Source organism: Oncorhynchus nerka, linkage group LG26 (assembly GCF_034236695.1).
Source record: "Oncorhynchus nerka isolate Pitt River linkage group LG26, Oner_Uvic_2.0, whole genome shotgun sequence".
Classification (NCBI taxonomy): Eukaryota; Metazoa; Chordata; class Actinopteri; order Salmoniformes; family Salmonidae; genus Oncorhynchus; species Oncorhynchus nerka.
This window is the reverse complement of record NC_088421.1, coordinates 16,383,347-16,402,183: the sequence shown is the minus strand read 5'-3', so window position 1 is coordinate 16,402,183 and position 18,837 is coordinate 16,383,347. Positions and strand designations below refer to the sequence as shown.

The 18,837-nt window shown below is 46.0% G+C and overlaps 1 protein-coding gene across 4 annotated transcripts in view; it reads right to left on the bottom strand.

The window, feature by feature from the left end:
• Positions 1–18,837, bottom strand: part of LOC115110403 (histone deacetylase 5-like) — a 91,212-nt gene that overhangs the window by 28,161 nt on the left and 44,214 nt on the right. For all 4 annotated transcript variants that reach the window (XM_065010156.1, XM_065010154.1, XM_029636017.2 and 1 more), the window contains 5 exons: positions 5,173–5,453; positions 4,864–5,008; positions 4,504–4,612; positions 4,042–4,175; positions 805–936 (listed from right to left, as the gene is read on the bottom strand). In XM_065010156.1, the coding sequence (XP_064866228.1) occupies positions 805–936; positions 4,042–4,175; positions 4,504–4,612; positions 4,864–5,008; positions 5,173–5,421 (769 nt within the window). In that variant the 5' untranslated portion in view covers positions 5,422–5,453. The remainder of the gene's footprint in view (positions 1–804; positions 937–4,041; positions 4,176–4,503; positions 4,613–4,863; positions 5,009–5,172; positions 5,454–18,837) is intronic.

Below are 18,837 nucleotides of genomic sequence, written 5' to 3'. Positions count from 1 at the left end.
AACATAATAGACTATCATTGGTAACATATACATGGAAAAAGGACTTCTACTTTGACTCTTTCAAGAGGCCAACATTTTTAGTCCCAATCCGAACGTTCCCAAAAACCCTGTTCTCTTTCTCCCTGCTCCACTGCCAGCTAACCCCCCCCAAACCCATCCCCTTTTGTCCTATTCAAGCCTTATGTATTAATCCACACCCTACCCTATAGTCCCTGCTATTTTTGTTTGTCTCCAATAAGCACCTATATTTAGTCCCAGAAAAGCTTCTGCTTTCATTAGCAGATGAAACGGGAGAGTTAAATCAAAAGCCTCTATAAGCATAGCTTCTGTTGTGGTCTCGAGAACAACCAGCATTTATAGGATCTCCTATGTTTACATAGTAGTTGCACGTGACATGGAAACGGCTAATAGGGCAAGCCCTTAAACCTAACATACGGTAGCTAGCTCCAGTACTAGGTCTGGAAAGGCACTGTGTGGCATGTGTATATAGCCAACCTGACTAAGTGGGTTATGTAACTAGGTCCTTCTGGGAAATTAGCTTGAGTTGTAGAGTGCCGTGGCCCCTCCGGATGTCTACTTTTACCATCAGGCCAGTGTTGAAATGACTGTTTTATGTTAAGTAGGGTGTGACTTTAGATGGTTTATGGTTCACCCAACTGGATGCTTCTCACTGGGGTTGGTTTACAACTATGAAATGGCACAGGGTGTGGAATTCCAGTTGAAGGGTGTACAATGTATTTGTATGCGAGTATGTAAATGCATGATGGATGAGAGTGTAAATGCATGGTGTGTGCGTGCTCTCACCAGAGATCTCGATGGCTCTCTTTTTGAAGGTGCTTATCACTGTCCCGTCCTTCCTCCTCAGCAGAGGACTGCTCCGCCTCTCAGCTACCTTCTGTTTTAACCGCGAACGCACCTTCAAATTGGGCTCGGAGGCTGTCGGAGAGAGATAGGAGAGCAATAGGCGAGAGAGCGAGGGATAGGAGAGCGAGCGAGAGATAGGAGAGCAATAGGCGAGAGAGCGAGGGATAGGAGAGCGAGCGAGAGATAGGAGAGCGAGCGAGAGATAGGAGAGCAATAGGCGAGAGAGAGCGATAGGCGAGCGACAGGAGCGATAGGAGAGCAACAGGAGAGCGAGCGAGCGGAGAGCGACAGGAGAGCGAGCGAGCGACAGGAGAGCGAGCGAGAGAGAAAGCGACAGGAGAGCGAGCGAGAGAGAGAGCGACAGGAGAGCGAGCGAGAGAGAGAGCGACAGGAGAGCGAGCGAGAGAGAGAGCGACAGGAGAGCGAGCGAGAGAGAGAGCGACAGGAGAGCAAGCGAGAGAGCGAGCGACAGGAGAGCGAGCGAGAGAGCGAGCGACAGGAGAGCGAGCGAGAGAGCGAGCGACAGGAGAGCGAGCGAGAGAGCGAGCGACAGGAGAGCGACAGGAGAGCGAGCGAGCGAGAAAGCGACAGGAGAGCGAGCGAGCGAGCGAGAAAGCGACAGGAGAGCGAGCGAGCGAGCGAGAAAGCGACAGGAGAGCGAGCGAGCGAGCGAGAAAGCGACAGGAGAGCGAGAGCGAGCGAGAAAGCGACAGGAGAGCGAGCGAGCGAGAAAGCGACAGGAGAGCGAGCGAGCGAGCGAGAAAGCGACAGGAGAGCGAGCGAGCGAGAAAGCGACAGGAGAGCGCGAGAAAGCGACAGGAGAGAGAGCGAGCGAGGAGAAAGCGACAGGAGAGAAAGCGACAGGAGAGAGCGAGCGAGCGAGAAAGCGACAGAGAGAGAGAGAGCGAGTGAGAAAGCGACAGGAGAGAGAGCGAGCGAGCGAGAAAGCGACAGGAGAGAGAGCGAGCGAGCGAGAAAGCGACAGGAGAGAGAGCGAGCGAGCGAGAAAGCGACAGGAGAGAGAGCGAGCGAGCGAGAAAGCGACAGGAGAGCGAGCGAGAAAGCGACAGGAGAGCGAGCGAGCGAGAAAGCGACAGGAGAGCGAGCGAGCGAGAAAGCGAGCAAGCGACAGGAGAGCGAGCGAGCGAGAAAGCGACAGGAGAGCGAGCGAGAGAGAAAGCGAGCAAGCGACAGGAGAGCGAGCGAGAAAGCGACAGGAGAGCGAGCGAGAAAGCGACAGGAGAGCGAGCGAGAAAGCGACAGGAGAGCGAGCGAGAAAGCGACAGGAGAGCGAGCGAGAAAGCGACAGGAGAGCGAGCGAGAAAGCGACAGGAGAGCGAGCGAGAAAGCGACAGGAGAGCGAGCGAGAAAGCGACAGGAGAGCGAGCGAGAAAGCGACAGGAGAGAGAGCGAGCGAGCGAGCGAGCGAGCAAGCGACAGAGAGAGAGAGCGAGCGAGAAAGCGACAGGAGAGAGAGCGAGCGAGAAAGCGTCAGGAGAGAGAGCGAGCGCGCAGAAAGCGACAGGAGAGAGAGCGGCGGCGAGAAAGCGACAGGAGAGAGAGCGAGCGAGCGAGCAAGCGACAGGAGAGAGAGCGAGCGAGCGAGCAAGCGACAGGAGAGAGAGCGAGCGAAAGCGACAGGAGAGAGAGCGAGCGGAGAAAGCGACAGGAGAGAGAGCGAGCGAGAAAGCGACAGGAGAGAGAGCGAGCGAGCGAGAAAGCGACAGGAGAGAGAGCGAGCGAGCGAGAAAGCGACAGGAGAGAGAGCGAGCGAGCGAGAAAGCGACAGGAGAGAGAGCGAGCGAGCGAGAAAGCGACAGGAGAGAGAGCGAGCGAGCGAGAGCGAGCGGAGAGCGAGCGAGCGACAGGAGAGAGAGCGAGAAGAAAGCGACAGGAGAGAGAGCGAGCGAGCAGAAAGCGACAGGAGAGAGAGCGAAAGCGACAGGAGCGAGCAGCGAGAAAGCGACAGGAGAGCGAGCGAGCGAGAAAGCGACAGGAGAGCGAGCGAGCGAGAAAGCGACAGGAGAGCGAGCGAGCGAGAAAGCGACAGGAGAGCGAGCGAGCGAGAAAGCGACAGGAGAGCGAGCGAGCGAGAAAGCGACAGGAGAGCGAGCGAGCGAGAAAGCGGCAGGAGAGCGAGCGAGCGAGAAAGCGACAGGAGAGCGAGCGAGCGAGAAAGCGACAGGAGAGAAGCGAGAAAGCGAGAGCGAGCGAGCGACAGGAGAGCGAGCGAGCGAGAAAGACAGGAGAAGCGAGCGAGCAGGACAGGAGAGCGAGCGAGAAAGCGACAGGAGAGCGAGCGAGCGAGAAAGCGACAGGAGAGCGAGCGAGCGAGAAAGCGACAGGAGAGCGAGAAAGTAGTGAGTTTAAAATCAAAAAGACAAACAGAAACCATAAACAAACAGCTCATATCCAAAAGTACTATGGACAGCTCCAAATGAGGATATTTATATATCTTATTGACTAGGGACACTATGACTGAAATAAATGTCCATTTGCAACTAACCCCTCCTTCACGCAACTGCTTTTTCAGCCCATTGTTGATGCAATGAACAGACCAAATTAGACTAATGGAAGTAAATAAAGCAGAGATTGGACCCCAGGAAGAATACCTGCTGCTTTTGCAAAAGCTAATGGGGATCCAAATGAACCAATATGGAGGAGGGGGGAAAAAAAAAGGAATCGGGGCAATTAAGCAAAAGCCCCGGGTTTAATTTAATTAGCATCCAATAGCGGTGCTTTCCACTGGTCATAAGTCCCAGTAAGCACGAGCTAACAAGTCTATGGAAACAATACCAAACAACAAGCAATATAATTAGATACATGGGATCCTTCAGGATATAGACACAGCAAGCATATATTTAAGCATGTGTCATGGGTCAGTTTCTCAGACCCAGATTAAGTTTACTGTTGGACTAAAACACGTTCATTGGAAAGCCTCCAATCTCCATTTAGTGAACCACCCCATCGGCTTGTCTGTGGGTGGGCTTAATTATCTACATGAGTGAGTGAGTGTGTATGTATGTAGCTATTGCCCACCAGTCTTCACAAACACCGCTGCAGTGACTCATTCTGACTCATACCAGAAAAGGAGAAACACTAAATGCACACACACACACAGGTAGGTGCTTCAAAGTAATGCAGACATGCAACCACACACACAGTGCATCCACTCACCAGTTTTCCGGAGAGGGAAATCGTCCCTGCCCTCGTAGGACCCCAGTAGTGGGGGCAGTTTGTAGGAGGGCGGCATTCCCAGAGTGTTACTCTGAGGGGGGGAGTTGGGGTCCAGAGAGGTGTGGTGGGCCCCCCTGATGAAGCCATAACAGGTAAGATAGCAGAATCAGTTGATACTACTTGTGGTGTAGACAAGACATTCGCTGACTAGATTAAAACCTCTATCCATTTGGCATGACACCCACTGAGGAAGGTAAACAAGACATACCACTCTCTGGAGTTAAGTATTTTTAACAGTTCACTCCGGGTCAATGCATCAGTGTAGGAGCTCTAAGATTCCTAGCAAAGGTATAGCCCTTCCTCCATATTCATTAACCAGTAACTTCCATGGCTCTTGGCCAATCTGCCAGCTAACGTTAGCCAGCCTCAGAACTCAAATTAGATGTTGATGGTTAGGCTCACCAGCATTTCTGGGGGAAGGAATGGTTTAGTCCGCCAGGTGTGCCAGGCTCTTTTTTGTTCAGGAGGAACTCCTGGAGCTTCAGCTTCACCTCCGTACTGGCAATGGCACCTTCCGGAACAAACCATCACAACACAAAGCTATTATAACGCTAACAAAGACCAACAGCTATGGAGTAGGAGGATCTAGAGGATAGGAGGATCTATTGCTCGAAACTAGAGCAATAACAGCAGCACTGTATCACTAAGTAAAAGTGTGATTGAAATATACAGTAGATATGTCATCTGTTTTCACTTCCTGAAAGCTTCTCCTCATACACCAGATATATACTGCTCAGTGTGTGACTTCTGTGTACTACTCACTCTCTTTGCCCTTCTCCTTGTTGCGTAGCATGAGGAGCTGCTGCTCCAGCCTCTGTTTCTCCAGCTCCTCATGCCTCTGCTGCTCCAGCTTCCTCTTCTGCTCCAGCTCCTGCTGCCGCTTGGCCGCCAGGATCTCCTGCTGCTGCTGCAGGGACGCCAGGGGGAAGGAAAGCCAGAGAGAGGGGATGTCAAATGAAGCTCAAACTGACTCCCTGAAACTGACCGGTCCAGTGGCGTGGCGCTAAAGAAGTTTCTAACCCCACCTCTTCTCCCCCACCCACCAGCTTTCCTAAAGCGGATCCCCGTTACCTTCAGGTGCTCCTGCAGCTGAACCTCATGCTGACGTGTCAGCACCTCATGCTGCTTCTGGAACTCAGCGAAGAGAAGCTGTTTCTGAAGCTCCTGCTGCTGCTTGAGGAGCAGCAGTTCATGCTGCAGTTGCTGCTCCCTCATGGCTGGGTCCACTCCTCCGCCCAGGGGTCCCAGCCTGGGATCAGTCCTCAGGTCCACGGGACCACCTCCAACACCCTGCTCACTGCCGCCCACAGGGCTCTGCATCCCCGAGGGGAGAGTTGTCTTCACCTCCACAGCTAGATGGAGGAAGGGGTGGAGAGCGGAGAGAGTGGGAAGGAGACAGAAGGAAATGAAGAGTAAAGGAGGGCAAAAAGAGAGAAGCGAGGTTGACAGGGGAAAGGAGAGGAGCAGACAGAGAAGAAGTTTGTTAAATGGTGGTCAAATAAAGACAAAGTACAACAGTTTAATATAGGCTTTTTTTCACCAATCAGAAACCAAACATCTTCAACAGATACTGCTGAAACGGTGAGGTTAAAGTTCAAGGGCTGAGAAGTAATTCCCTTTGATCGTCAAACTGTAAGCTAAATGTCATTTCTAACATAATACATATGTATTTTAGCCAGGTGGCTTGGCACAGATCTACTGTATCTCACTGAGTGAAGTCAACAAGGGCACACGGAGTAGGTTAGGAGAGACATTCATTGCAGTGACAACCAGTTTCTATAAAGGACAAATATGTCCCATCTAATAGACTGACCCTGGCAACTGACCCGGTCCATCTTTCAGTGTATTACTGCTTTCAGAAATCAGACCAGGAGTTCAATAATGTTTGGCATGCTAGCGCTCTCTGAGGCCATTGCATAATGGCAAACTGTCGTACAGTACACACAGCAGGAGGAATAAAGTTTGGGGCCTGTTCTTCTCTCTGCTGGCAAAAGTTGGAAGGGTGCATGTTGTATTTAGAACACTTAGGAGGAGTGTTTAAGTGTACTATTTTAAAAGTATGATTCCACAGAAGTGTGTGAGTGCTTTGGTAGTTACTGAACAATTCATCACAGTATATACACGTTTATACAGGACATACTTAAATGACTGAAGGAGCGTCTTGGAGTGTTTCCGTGCGACTGTTAGTGTTACGCAGAGTCATCACTTCATCAACTGATGAATCAATCATGGTTTACTAGTTATTCATTTTGTATGGCGCATGTTATCGCCATGGATTACAAGGAATCCATCTGTCTGTATCACGCTAGGTAACTCTATACTAGTGTGTCGGTGTATGCATTTTGCTCAATAGGAGACCGTATTGAACGGTAGGGATGGGAGCAGACCTTGCTAAAAATATCCAAGGTGACAATCGATAGAGAGAGCACACCATTATATAACCTGGGAGGACCACAGTAGGCAGGGCCAAGACCGGGACGAGGGCAGAGCCCAGACCGGGACGAGGGCAGAGCCAAGACCGGGACGAGGGCAGAGCCAAGACCGGGACGAGGGCAGAGCCAAGACCGGGACGAGGGCAGAGCCAGGGCACTCTACGACACTCCGGGAGCTTTGTCTCTGATACATTAAGCACAGAGCTGGCAAAGACGCACAGCATCCCAAAGCCACTGGCAAGCGCTGCTGCCAAACAGACAAGCACAGCCACCTGGCAAGCACAGCCACCTGGCAAGGGCCACTCTACGGTTTTCGACCTCCCCTTAAAAATCGTCAGGGAAATCAGGGATTGGAAGGGGCTATTATGTGCCAAAAGTTGGCTTCCAATGCACCTGACAGTTCCCACCAACCATTTGTTTCACCTTTCATTAACCCTCAATGGCCACAAGGCTTGACATTAGTGCAGGGTCAGAACTGAGTAGGACAAGACGCTGTAAGGTTTAACATCTCAAACAAATGCAGAAAACAAAACAATGGAAGAGATTAGTGGGCAGGCAGAGAAGCACTCAGCCTGCAACAATGGTCAAGGGTAAAGAGGTTGACTGCCGCCAGTGCATTGGTGGATGTAGAGTATTGGATCCCAGCTGTAGGCTAGGACCTAATGAGAAGGCACCGATTCAGTGTCACAGATGGTTAAGTCACTCAGTGACCAGATAATGAGAGAGAAGAGATAGGCTAACTCCTGTGGAAAAAATAAATGGGAGACTGAGGGAGCAGCTAGCACTAGCTGAAAAGCACAAGCACTGCTTTGTGAGTTTGATTCTGAATGCAATGGCATCTATGAGTGGACCTCTAAGCCCGGAGAACTAAACCAGTTATTTTTCCAGTTGCATGTCGTTGAAGATATATATAAAAATATATATAATTTTTAAAAAGTAATCTAGGGTCAGATAAGGCTGGAAATTGCCAGGGACATTCACAACACTTAGGTGCTGATAAGTATTGTGATTCTCACGATATACACGGCTCAAAAAAATAAAAGGAACACTTAAACAACACAATGTAACTCCAAGTCAATCACACTTCTGTGAAATCAAACTGTCCACTTAGGAAGCAACACTGATTGACAATACATTTCACATGCTGTTGTGCAAATGGAATAGACAACAGGTGGAAATTATAGGCAATTAGCAAGACACCCCCAATAAAGGAGTGGTTCTGCAGGTGGTGACCACAGACCACTTCTCAGTTCCTATGCTTCCTGGCTGATGTTTGTCACTTTTGAATGCTGGCAGTGCTTTCACTCTAGTGGTAGCATGAGACGTGTGGGTTGTGGACTCCAAGTGGCTCAGGTAGTGCAGTTAATCAAGGATGGACCATCAATGCGAGCTGTGGCAAGAAGGTTTGCTGTGTCTGTCAGCATAGTGTCCAGAGCATGGAGGCGCTACCAGGAGACAGGCCAGTACATCAGGAGACGTGGAGGAGGCCGTAGGAGGGCAACAACCCAGCAGCAGGACCGCTACCTCCTCCTTTGTGCAAGGAGGAGCAGGAGGAGCACTGCCAGAGCCCTGCAAAATGACCTCCAGCAGGCCACAAATGTGCATGTGTCTGCTCAAACGGTCAGAAACAGACTCCATGAGGGTGGTATGAGGGCCCGACATCCACAGTTGGGGGTTGTGCTTACAGCCCAACACCGTGCAGGACGTTTGGCATTTGGCAAATTCGCTACTGGCGCCCTGTCCTCTTCACAGATGAAAGCAGGTTCACACTGAGTCTGGAGACGCCGTGGAGAACGTTCTGCTGCCTGCAACATCCTCCAGCATGACCGGTTTGGCGGTGGGTCAGTCATGGTGTGGGGTGGCATTTCTTTGGGGGGCCGCACAGCCCTCCATCTGCTCGCCAGAGGTAGCCTGACTGCCATTAGGTACCGAGATGAGATCCTCAGACCCCTTGTAAGACCATATGCTGGTGCGGTTGGCCCTGGGTTCCTCCTAATGAAAGACGATGCTAGACCTCATGTGGCTGAAGCGTGTCAGCAGTTCCTGCAAGAGGAAGACTATGGACTGGCCCGCCCGTTCCCCAGACCTGAATCCAATTGAGCACATCATGTCTCGCTCCATCCACCAACGCCACGTTGCACCACAGACTGTCCAGGAGTTGGCGGATGCTTTAGTCCAGGTCTGGGAGGTCCCTCAGGAGACCATCTGCCACCTCATCAAGAGCATGCCCAGGCGTTGTAGGGAGGTCATACAGTCACGTGGAGGCCACACACACACTACTGAGCCTCATTTTGACTTGTTTTAAGGACATTACATCAAAGTTGGATCAGCCTGTAGTGTGGTTTTCCACTTTAATTTTGAGTGTGACTCCAAATCCAGACATCCATGGGTAGATACATTTGATTTCCATTGATCATTTTTGTGTGATTTTGTTGTCAGCACAATCAACTATGTAAAGAAAAAAGTATTTAATAAGAATATTTCATTCATTCAGATATAGGATGTGTTATTTTAGTGTTCCCTTTATTTTTTTGAGCAGTGTGTGTATATATATATAAACATAATGCTCACTCATGATTTAATCCTAGATTAGACCTAATCTAGAGTTTGTAACTAGGTTTATAATTAAACTGATGTTTTGCACCATTTACTTTTTAAAGACTAGATGAATAGATCACTAAACTACAGGAGTGTTCATAAATCCAATCTGGAGTGCCAGAGTATGCACTCTGGGCAATCAGAAATCCAATCTGGAGTGCCAGAGTATGCACTCTGGGCAATCAGAAAGCCAATCTGGAGTGCCAGAGTATGCACTCTGGGCAATCAGAAAGCCAATCTGGAGTGCCAGAGTATGCACTCTGGGCAATCAGAAAGCCAATCTGGAGTGCCAGAGTATGCACTCTGGGCAATCAGAAAGCCAATCTGGAGTGCCAGAGTATGCACTCTGGGCAATCAGAAATCCAATCTGGAGTGCCAGGGTATGCACTCTGGGCAATCAGAAATCCAATCTGGAGTGCCAGGGTATGCACTCTGGGCAATCAGAAATCCAATCTGGAGTGCCAGAGTATGCACTCTGGGCAATCAGAAATCCAATCTGGAGTGCCAGGGTATGCACTCTGGGCAATCAGAAGTGCCAGGGTATGCACTCTGGGCAATCAGAAATCCAATCTGGAGTGCCAGAGTATGCACTCTGGGCAATCATAAATTCAGAGCGTTTCACTCTCGGAGCATCCAGAGCACACACTGGATGCTCTGGCCGAGGAGTAGGGTTGATCCGAGCGTTCTGACCTCACAACGGCACTCAAGCACCCAAGGTAACTGGCTAATGTTGGCTAGCTTGCTAGCTACTTCCAGACACAAATGAGAGCACCTCTGACCATTTTACTCACCCTAACAGAGCTGGTTAGGCTGTTTTCATGTTGTTATCTAAAGCGTTGGCGACTGTGCTGCTGGCAAATATTTAATTATGCTTTTTGCCCACGTTTACAGACACCGGCTATATTCAACGGGTGTTGAGTCTGTAAATTCATCAGTTATTCTGTGCTCTGGCACAATCAGACAAGTGCTCTGTTTCCGCAGGGCAGCTCTAGGCCCTCTAATATTTTTACCAATGACCTGCCACTGGCTTTAAACATAGCATGTGTGTCCATGTATGATGATGATGATACCATATACGCATCAGCAGCTACAGCTAATGAAGTCATTGAAACCCTTGTAGTCTGAGTTGGTCTGTTTTGGAATGGGTGGCCAGTAATAAACTGGTCCTGAACATCTCTAAAACTAGGAGCATTGTATTTGGTACAAATCATTCCTTAAGGTGCTAGACCACAGCTCAATCTGGTAATGAATGGTGTGGCTGTTGAACAAGTTGAAGAGGCTAAATTACTTCGCGTTACCTTAGATTGTAAACTGTCATGGTCAAAACATATAGATTCAATGGTTGTAAAGATGGGGAGAGGTCTGGCCGTAATAAAGAGATGCTCTGCTTTTTTGACACCACACTCCAAAAAGCAAGTTCTGCAGGCTTTAGTTAGGTCTAATCTTGATTATTGTCCAGTCGTGTGGTCCAGTGCTACAAGGAAATATGTAGTTAAGCTGCAGCTGGCCCAGAACAGAGGGGCACATTTTTGCTCTTAATTGTAATCAGAGGGCTGATAAAAATACTATGCATGTCAGTCTCTCTTGGCTAAGAGTTGAGAGACTGACTGAATCACTTATTTTTATAAGAAACATTAATGTGTTGAAAATCCCAAATTGTTTGCATAGTCAACTTACACACAGCTCTGACACACACACCACCAGTGGTCTTTTCATAGTCCCCAAATCCAAGAAAAAAATACAGTATTATAGAGCCCTTATTGCATGGAACTTCCATCTCATAGCGCTCAAATAAACAGCAAACCTAGTTTCAAAAAACAGAAAGAAACATCTCCCGGCACAACGCCTCGCCCATATTTGACCTAGATAGTTTGTGTGTATGCATTGATATTTAGGCTGCATGTGCCTTATTAAAAATGTATGTAGTTCTGTCCTTGAGCTGTTCTTGTCTAATGATGTTCTGCATTATGTCATTCTGTATTGTGTCATGTTTTGTGTGAACCCCAGGAAGAGTAGCTGCTGCTTTAGCAACAGCTAATGGGGATCCTAATAAAAACACAAAAAAAGATACCAGATAGCCAGAGTGAATTTACGAACGTACCCAATGACCAGTGACCCGTGTTATAATGGATTTACTATAGCAATATGTTCAAATTCTATTTCTACAGAAACAACCCAGCACGGGTCATTGCTAGTGTGTTAGCTAGCAAGCACAGTGAGTTTTCACTTCAGGCTAATGATTAAATACATTTTTAACATTTACATTTGACACTTTAGTCATTTAGGTGACGTTCTTATCCAGAGCGACTTACAGAAGCAATGCGGGTTTAAGTGCCTTGCTCAAGGGCGCAGACAGATTTTCTCATCTAGTCGGCTCGGGTTACTGGCCCAAAGCTCATAGCAGCTAGACTACCTGCCACAGTCAAAGAGTGAGCCAGCTAGTTGAGTGATACAATTTTTTATCATGTTTGTATCTTACTGAAAATAAAGCACATACACTGACATTTGATTAACTTAAACCTTCTCCTGTGGTAGTTTTGATTTAATCCTTAAACTAAGTTTAACATTTATTTTTAAAACAATGGAGTAACATTACATTTGATATTGTTTTAAAAAGTCCAAATTAGTTTAGGATTAAATGTAATTATGATTCATTTAAAACTAGGTTGAAAAACTGTGCAACAAGATTAAATGATAAATCTTGATTTAAGCCAGTTTAAGAGTTAATCCATGTTGGTGCAGCCCACCCTATACAACTGCTGCAGATAGAAGAGAGAGCATGAAAAATCTCATTTTGATCAGTCAGTGCTGAAAACATGTTAGATCACTATTTAAAAAGATGAAAACAAGCTATAGGATAAAAAAATACCTGTGTTTTGGCGCAGGTAGAAATATCGATATAATATATTGTGATATGTAACTAACACTCCCCTCCCCCCACCATCACTAGGGTCCGAATCCATTTATGACATCTCAGGTGAATGTGTTTTTTGGTCTTTGCCAAGTGCGGCTGTAACAGCATGCTTTGAAACTAAATTTCAGCCAATTTTAACTGTATCAATGTAAGTAAGCCTGCCCTGGAACTGAACCTTCCCCATTGTCCTTCATTCCTCCGTCTCCCTTTTTTCCTCTATCACCACCTCCACCTCCACCCCTTTCCTCTTGCTCTCCCTCCCAGGTGAGTGTGGAGTAGGATAGCTATGCCAGGCTGGATGGTAAATGAGTAGGTATAACTGTGCTTCAGAGGGAGGCCTAGACTGGATGCAGTCTATCATAGTGCCATCCGTTTTGTCACCAAAGCACCTTATACCACCCACCACTGCGACTTGTATGCTCTAGTCGGCTGGCCCTCGCTACATATTCGTCGCCAGACCCACTGGCTCCAGGTCATCTACAAGTCCATGCTAGGTAAAGCTCCGCCTTATCTCAGTTCACTGGTCACGATGGCAACACCCATCCGTAGCACACGCTCCAGCAGGTGTATCTCACTGATCATCCCTAAAGCCAACACCTCATTTGGCCGCCTTTCGTTCTAGTACTCTGCTGCCTGTGACTGGAATGAACTGCAAAAATCGCTGAAGTTGGAGACTTATCTCCCTCACCAACTTCAAACATCAGCTATCCGAGCAGCTAACCGATCGCTGCAGCTGTACATAGTCTATTGGTAAATAGCCCACCCATTTTCACCTACCTCATTCCCATACTGTTTTTATACTGTTTTTTTTATTTTTATTTATTTACTTTTCTGCTCTTTTGCACACCAATATCTCTACCTGTACATGACCATCTGATCATTTATCACCCCAGTGTTAATCTGCAAAATTGTATTATTCGCCTACCTCCTCATGCCTTTTGCACACATTGTATATAGACTGCCCATTTTTTTTCTACTGTGTTATTGACTTGTTAATTGTTTACTCCATGTGTAACTCTGTGTTGTCTGTTCACACTGCTATGCTTTATCTTGGCCAGGTCGCAGTTGCAAATGAGAACTTGTTCTCAACTAGCCTACCTGGTTAAATAAAGGTGAAATAAAAATAAAATAAAATTGTCAAAATGCAAAAACGAATGATTTCGGGTGCGAAACAAATACTTAAATCTGTGTTTTTTTTGTTCTACAAGCGATTAAGTTCAGTCCTAAGTCAGCCACTACCCATAAAGATTGTAAAAATGCTAATGCAGGGAAAATAAAATGGATATTGATAACGGTAAAGTGGAATAACAGTTGTAAATCACAATAGCAGCTTGCCTCTAGTACTTAAGGCCAGAGGCTTAGGGGTTGGAGGACTTTGGGATTAGGCCTCCGAGGTAGACCAGAGAATAGCATACTTGCAACTTAATATTTGGTATACTCAGTGTACATTCACATTGTATGTCACAGCATTAGGCAGGATTTTCACCTTAGAGCTTGCTGATTGGAACGTGCAGAGTTAACAGGGTAATGATCCAATAGCTCTGTTGGTGGTCTGGCGGAAGCTTTCGGCTTATTCCAAATAAGATTACTATCCTTTATCAGTCAGCTTCTAAATATAACCTTCCAGACAATTGTGTGTGTGTGTGTGTGCCAGCCATTTGACATCATGTCGTCCCTTAAGTCGCCAGGAAAGCTTTGGTTGTTGGGTGCCAGCCAACCAAATGAGCTTAACATCGATCACCCAAAACACCTCAGTCAAAGAGAATATGGGGGAGAAGGCATTGAATGAATGAGCCAAAGGGAGCGTGCCTATTGCGATGTACCAGGTATTCCAAATGATAGTCACGAGGCCTTCCGTTCGAAAAAAACTATTTACAAATCTGAAATCTATGTCAATAATAACTTATCTTACCTCATTTGCACATGCTGTATATAGACTTTGTTAAATTCTCAACTGTATGTTTGTTTATTCCATGTGTAACTCTGTGTTGTGTGTCAAATTGCTATGCTTTATCTTGGCCAGGTCTCAGTTGCAAATGAGAACTTGTTCTCAACCAGCCTACCTGGTTAAATAAAAGGTTAAATAAATAAATACATTAAAAAAATACACCAATATTGGTGTGACATAATTGGTTGTTGTCAGAGTGGTGCAATGTGCACAGAGGTATTGGGCTCCTTTGCAGTGTTCAAATCCTCAATGAATTTGTAGACACACAATATACTTTAATAACACTGTCTGGCTGTGAATTCAAAAGAAATCATTTGTTGTTGCCTGCTCCACTCCGTTTCGAGACAGTGAGCAGAGGCAGTCTGAGAAATGATACTTTTGATGATCGGCCCAAATGATCAAACGAGGGAACAGCCGCCAGGAGAACTCACAGGGGAGTTGCATCTGAGGCGGAAGGAACTACCATCAGTCCCATAGCAAATCAGCTATGTGCCAAACAGGTGTGGCTTTAACTCTGCAGCAAAAAAAACTCTATGGAGGTGCTGCATGGTTAATTATAGATGAATAATACATTTCTTCCCAATTGATTATCGAGGTGATAATATGCTTGAGGCGTTAATTTCTCATCCAAGAACTCCACCACCTTGTCCTAGACAGACGGTTGCTAAACTTCTGGGTTCAACTTTGGTTCAGAAGTCTACTTCAAAAGAAACAAACCAGACAAAAACAAAAAAAGCAAACAAAATGGAGGGAAGTGAAAGATTACAGGAACCAACAGACTATTTTTGGTCAGAAATGGGACGTTAAAAATGTCACAGTTTGAACAGCAAAGAAATTAAAAATAATATGGCCTCTCGTTTTAAATGAGGCAAAAAGTTGCTTGTAAAATCCTTGGCCCTGTTTTTGTGTTGACAGGAAAAGAGAGGGTGGGAGGGAGGAGGCTAGGGCAGAGAGGAGAGGAGGAACAGCCCAGTCATCTGGGTGAAGCTGTTGGTGGCCCTGTGATTACTGAGGACTTGGGCCAGCCAGGAGGTGGCTGAGAGACATGGAGACAATGCCAAATGTATTTCCAGGTCCCTAAAAACTATATTTGTGGCCATATCCAATTAAACCACAGTGACGAGACACACCGAAATGGATGCAATTTGACTGTGTCTGCAGACGTCACCAATGAAAATGTACACACACTTTAATGGCATGGTCCATGATTAAGCAATCCATTTATAAATATTACGACAAAAACAACTAAATGGCCTTCGCATACACCCCCTATCCTGTAACAGGATCCACCAGGAATTGTTTAAGTTATGCTTGTGCTCAACTTATTCTAAATTAAAAATCACAATATTCCTCTAATAATTCTACAATCTAACCAGAGACATACTGTAATTTCTAAGTTAGTTTACAACAAAGGTCTATTCTTTGCCACTCGAGTTGAAGGGGGTTCACCTAGGGGTCATGATAGGGCCTGTACCAAATGTTTGATGTATTATAATAATTGATTATGTTGATGTTGTATTAAATGAAGGGTGGGGTGGGTTATAAGACCCTGCCCTCCTTACATTTATAGGGTCCTAGCCTACAGATTAACAATATATATTCATTATAGAGGTTTAGTATTGTTCCACAGTTGTTTTCTGGTCTCTTTGCCTCTTATAAAAAGAGACCCCTCTGAGAAATGTGTGACTGTGAAGACATCTCTTACACTGCGCTGAGTTCTAAGAAATGAGTTAGACATTCCACTATAAATCAACTTGGACATTTACTGCTAAGCTTTTAGATAGCTATATAAAAAGAGTTTTAGTGTTGAGTAGGCATGGTTTTGGTCTCATGAGTAAAAGATAACGTAGGCAGTGACATCTTCAAGGGCTGGACTTTGGGTTTAATAAAATAACATGGGACCTTTTCTTTGATGCAGAACTTACCCGGAAACATGCGTTATGTTCCTGTTGTCAACTTGCAATTGCATTAATAAAGGTTCTTGATTTTATTTAATTAAAGATGTTGTCATAATGTTAATTTCACCAATGAGCCAATGATTGACAAGGAAACAAACCCAAACAGAGTCCTTAATTTTTTTTTACAGAAAGCAGGGAGGATGCTCTTGGAGAAACAGATACCTCAGAATTTAAAGAGTACAAAAAAAAAAAAAAGTGTTCGCAACCTGACAAGATGAAAAAAGAGGCAAGGGGTGGGGGTACTTCCTCGTTAAAAATAAACTAGGGTATTGGCTAACACTTGTGTGGGGTTTCAAGGCAGAAACAGAGGAAGAGGTGGGAGGGACATTTCTGGACAAGGAAGCCAACTAGGCCTAATTTTTTTATTTTTTTATTTGACCTTTATTTAACCAGGCAAGTCAGTTAAGAACACATTCTTATTTTCAATGACTGCCTGGGAACAGTGGGTTAACTGCCTGTTCAGGGGCAGAACGACAGATTTGTACCTTGTCAGCTCGGGGGTTTGAACTTGCAACCTTCTGGTTACTAGTCCAACGCTCTAACCACTAGGCTACGCTGCCGCTAATCAATGAAAGGGTAGATACCCTGGGGGAGGGACAGGAAACAGAGCACTCAAATTTACTCAGATTATATTTGACTGATTACAGTAATCACCTGGGAAGGAGAGTCTAAAAATAGCAATCCCCTTAACACCCCCCCCCCCCCGTGATGATGGCGGTTTGCATAAAGGGCATATTATATACACACACGTTAGAGGGAGATGGAGAAAAAGTACGCAGGATTTAGGGCTAGCTCAATGTTTACTTAGCAAAAGCCCTGTATCTAGTCTGTGATAAAAATCAAAACATACTGTATTCACTCAGTGTCCCTGCATTTGCCAACAGGCAACACGAGTAGACCTAATATTGAAACTATGTTCAACACTCTTACAACTGATGAGGCCTTACAGTGCAGTGCAATTGACTGAATAAAAATGTCTATTTAAATGCTTTATTTTGTGTGCCATCATTGGGAAGAGGAAGACTAGTAGATGGCTGTGCTGGTTTGCCACAGCCTTTATGTACGAAAACCAAAGTTCCCAATTAAGACAGAAAGATCCATCGCCCAAGGGAGTATTCTAGCTTACACACTCCACTGCGAGCTTTGTGTCACCTAATTATGCCAACCACTCCCTCTCTTCCGGAGCTGGGCGTCATTTTAAACCTCCACTCTAAGCCGTTAGTTATACGAGACGCTGTCACACAAAGGCATGGACTGTGCCTCCTCTGCCCCTTTTTCATGGAGGATGTGAGTCTTCTGGAGAGAGGGCCAGAGGAAATCTTTCTTCCTAATCAAATGATCATATGAATTAGGCCCTAGCCAGACAAGGATGGAGCAGAGGAGAGCTACAAGCCAGGAGAGCATAGCAGGAGTACAATAAGGGTGGAACGAGTTTGACATCCAGGGTGCCCCCCTGTCCCCTGTGTAAGACTTCTTTGATCCATCCAATCAGCGACCAAAATATCAATGAGATAATTTTGTTGCCGTCATGAATTATGCAATCCATTAAAGTCAGCCAATAGGCGAGCACGCTGCTGCTAAGCGGATGCAATAGCATTTTAGACTCCAGGGGATCTAGTGGGAACCCCTGCTGTGTTTGACATTGGCACTTTTATTTTTATTTAACTAGGCAAGTCAGTTAAGAACAAATTCTTATTTACAATGATGACCTACCCCGGCCAAACCCTACCAATTGTGGGCATACCAATTTACCCCAGCCAATTGTGCACCACCCTATGGGACTCCCAATCACAGCAGATTGTGATACAAACTGGAACCAGGGTCTGTAGTGCCTTAGACCCCTGCGCCACTCGGGAGCCCCAATAAACCTGTCAGTAAGTAAGTGTCTTTTGATCTTCTTGGAAAAGGCTTCAATTAGTTTCAAGTTGCGGCTTTTCATGCAATAAGTACGTACATTTTCAATTGATACTGTACATTTTCCTTCTGAGGAACCCCTCTGTTTTCACTCTCATCCATCAAAATGGCTGCATCATAGTATAGCCTACATCTGCTTCTGGGCTTCCATCTATAGCTAGAGCCAACGGCACTCTCCCTACACCTGCAACCCTTTCCTTCTTCTCCACCATTTTCAGACCAACCCTCTTCTCTCCCTCTTCACTCTCGCTCTCTCGCTCCCAGCAGAGATTAGACACAAGCAGTGACAGAACAAAGTCTGCCTGCAAAAAATGCCGGTTATAAATAACCTGGATTAATAATGCACTGGGGGGGAGCGAAGGGGTAGCACACTGCGCTTTTAAAAGCGCAAGCTTCTATTTTGGGTTTTTCCTCATTTTTGATTGCCGCTCGCTCTAGCTTCCAGCTCATCCCTGCCATCTTCGTCTTGGATGCTGCAGAGGCAGCTACAAAGGGAATATGGCGTTCCCTTGCAGAGTACAGGCTTTGATCTAGCTATATCTGTATACGTGGAAAAACACATTAAAGAGCGACTGCCCCTAAAACAAAAACAAAATCAATGAATCCCTTTGAAAACAGAGTCAGAAACATTTATTCCAGTGTCAAAATTGACTACAAAGTGTAAATCGGATAATTTGGTCATACAATCTGTCTTGTTTGGAATCTCAGTGCGTCACGAGTAAATGAGGGTTGGGTTTGAATTACAATTGTCAACAGATCATGCCCACTTTTGCCAAGCTCCAAGTGCAAAATGCCCGCCGCCCAATTCTCTTCCCTTCACTGAAATGTGGCTCCATTGTTCAATTTGGTTTAAATAATGCAAAAACAGTGTTGGAGAAGAAAGTAAAAGTGCAATATGTGTTATGTAAAAAAGCTAACATTTAAGTTCCTTGCTCAGAACATGAGAACATATGAAAGCTGATGGTTCCTTTT